The 2,190-nt window shown below is 42.1% G+C and overlaps 1 protein-coding gene across 1 annotated transcript; it reads left to right on the top strand.

Moving 5' to 3' along the window:
• The first annotated feature begins 9 nt into the window (after positions 1–9).
• LOC120109126 lies at positions 10–1,741 on the top strand. The gene is made up of 3 exons (XM_039122874.1): positions 10–26; positions 118–556; positions 1,615–1,741. Exons 1-3 carry the CDS (start codon positions 17–19, stop codon positions 1,739–1,741), a joined length of 576 nt encoding a protein of 191 aa, XP_038978802.1. The 5' UTR covers positions 10–16.
• The last annotated feature ends 449 nt before the right edge of the window (positions 1,742–2,190 follow it).

The following is a 2,190-nucleotide window of genomic DNA, read 5'->3' as shown; positions in this document are numbered from 1 at the left end:
CGTCAGCAAACACAATATGAATCCAGGTACGTGACACATTAGGAAAACATTCAATGGTGTTACTTAGTTACCATTATGGAACTATCATATATGTAATTTTTATAAATATTTTTGCAGCTGAATGGTGGGTGCATTTTGGCGGATCCGCGAGAAATCTAAAGCGGATAGCTATCCGGATCCTCTCCCAAACAGTCTCCTCTAGTGGATGTGAGCGCAATTGGTCCACCTTCGTCCTTATCCATAGCAAACAAAGAAACCGTTTGATGCAAAAGCGCCTCAACGACCTTATTTATGTGCATTACAATTTGCGGTTGAGGCTAAAGTGCATCCAGGAGGAAGTGGAGCTCAAGTATACAAATCCGATTTACGGATCCTTCACCGCTGATGACGATGATCCACTACTCGGCTGGCTTGTAGGCCAGCAGCAGGAGCCCGAGCTTGACGAGCCAGGATCGCCTCCACAACCAGCTACCTTCATAGCCACCGAACTGGGGTCGATCCAGAGCAATGGGCTGAGCGCAATATTCCACGCACTTTCAGAGCTGATCAACCGCAGGCACAGGGGAGCCAGACAGAGAGGGCCAGGAAAGAAAAACAAAGAATCCCAATGGAGAGTGTCGAGGAAGAGACTTGGACTAGCAGCGATGAAGGTTCTGGTGGTGATGGATCTTCTAGCCATGGAGGGAGCGGAGGACAGTATGGTACTCATGAGACACAGCCGGAGGGTGGTCTTTATTTCACCGGTGAGTCCCAATTTATGGGTGCTACACAGGATACGGACCACGGTCGACCACCTGATAGATTTCGTGAGGATATTATTGGATATAGAAGACGGGCTCTTCGAGGTCGTTCAGGAAGACAGGATACGACTGCAGATCCGACAACATACGGATATGGATTCTATTATCCACAGCCTCAGCCTGACGAATATGGATATGGTGCATTGGATTTTGCTTCCGCCATATTTGGATGGGCCCCTACACAATCAGAGGACACCTCTCAGAGCCAGAGCATGAGCGAGAGATCCGACAGTTCTTATAACCTGGCGTGCGTTCCTTCTGATTGGGTTGATTTGCCTCCTCCTGATTATACTTATGATCCAGATATCTACGAGAGCCATCGGCACTCGTCCCGATTTTAGATATCCTAGAGTACTTTAAATGTATGTAAATGATTGTATCTTATTTGAAGATATTTTATGTGTATGATTTTATCATTTGGAACGGAAGAAAAACATAACATGCAATCATGCATCATATATGTTTCAAATTCACTCTAAATTTAAATATAAAAACATCAAAAATCATGAAAAAAGCAATAAAAAAACTCAATTTTCACTTAATTTAAGATCCAACAGAGAAACATTTAAAAAAAAAAAGTTTGGCTCGCGGTACGGCCGGTACGGTACCGGTCCGGCGGCCCACCGATACGCCGATCCGGACCGGTACGGCGGACCTTGATACTAGAGAAACACTACATTAACTTTGCCATCATGTAATTTATTTAAAAAAAGCTGAATCAGAATGGAACATTGGGATCATGAAGATTATTTTGTCACACTTATACTGAGGAATGTTTTAGTTTTGCAAAGGCCTTTTGACTAAGCACTTTTAGAACAATTCTTGTGGGAAGTATTTTTTATGGTGTTTTTGTCAACCGGATTATAAAGAAAATTTTGCAACCCATGGATGCAAAAACTGGACAGAGTAATTTGGATGAGTCTAGCTATGACCAAATGTAGCTAAAACTAATTAGATTGAGGTTGACCTCAAACTCAACCCATCAATTAATTGGTCAGACTTGAGGTCAGATGTAGTTTGTGTGAAGGCTCATGTAAGTTTTTGTTTTACATGTTCAGCCTTGTATTAGGGCAATATTGAGGTTGTTTTAGTTGTTGATAGCTTGCTGCTTCTTTTTTTTTTGTGGGGGTGGGTGGGGTTGGGGGGTGGGGGTGGGGAGAGGGTAACCATTGAATGCTCTTATGGATCAATTTAATTTACTGAGAGTTTGAAATATCTTGCCAAAATGGAAATTTGGAATTTATGATTTATTGATTAGTCGTGAACAGATATGGCAACATCATGATTATAATTTGGCCCATTTGGGGATCTTTTGAGGGCAAAGCACTTTCTGGCCCTCTAAATCACTTTTAGATGAAATAGGAATGTTTGGTAAAAATTTTAGAAAGCT

The sequence above is a fragment of the Phoenix dactylifera genome, unplaced genomic scaffold (genome assembly GCF_009389715.1).
Source record: "Phoenix dactylifera cultivar Barhee BC4 unplaced genomic scaffold, palm_55x_up_171113_PBpolish2nd_filt_p 001840F, whole genome shotgun sequence".
NCBI lineage: Eukaryota > Viridiplantae > Streptophyta > Magnoliopsida > Arecales > Arecaceae > Phoenix > Phoenix dactylifera.
Note: the sequence above shows the minus strand (reverse complement) of the source record. Positions and strands in the feature narration are given on the sequence as shown.

Bases quoted from the DNA above. Each gene is read 5' to 3' on its own strand.
- LOC120109126 (XM_039122874.1), top strand. The intron at 557-1,614 runs GCACAGGGGAGC...AAGCACTTTTAG, and splicing joins TCAGAGCTGATCAACCGCAG to AACAATTCTTGTGGGAAGTA.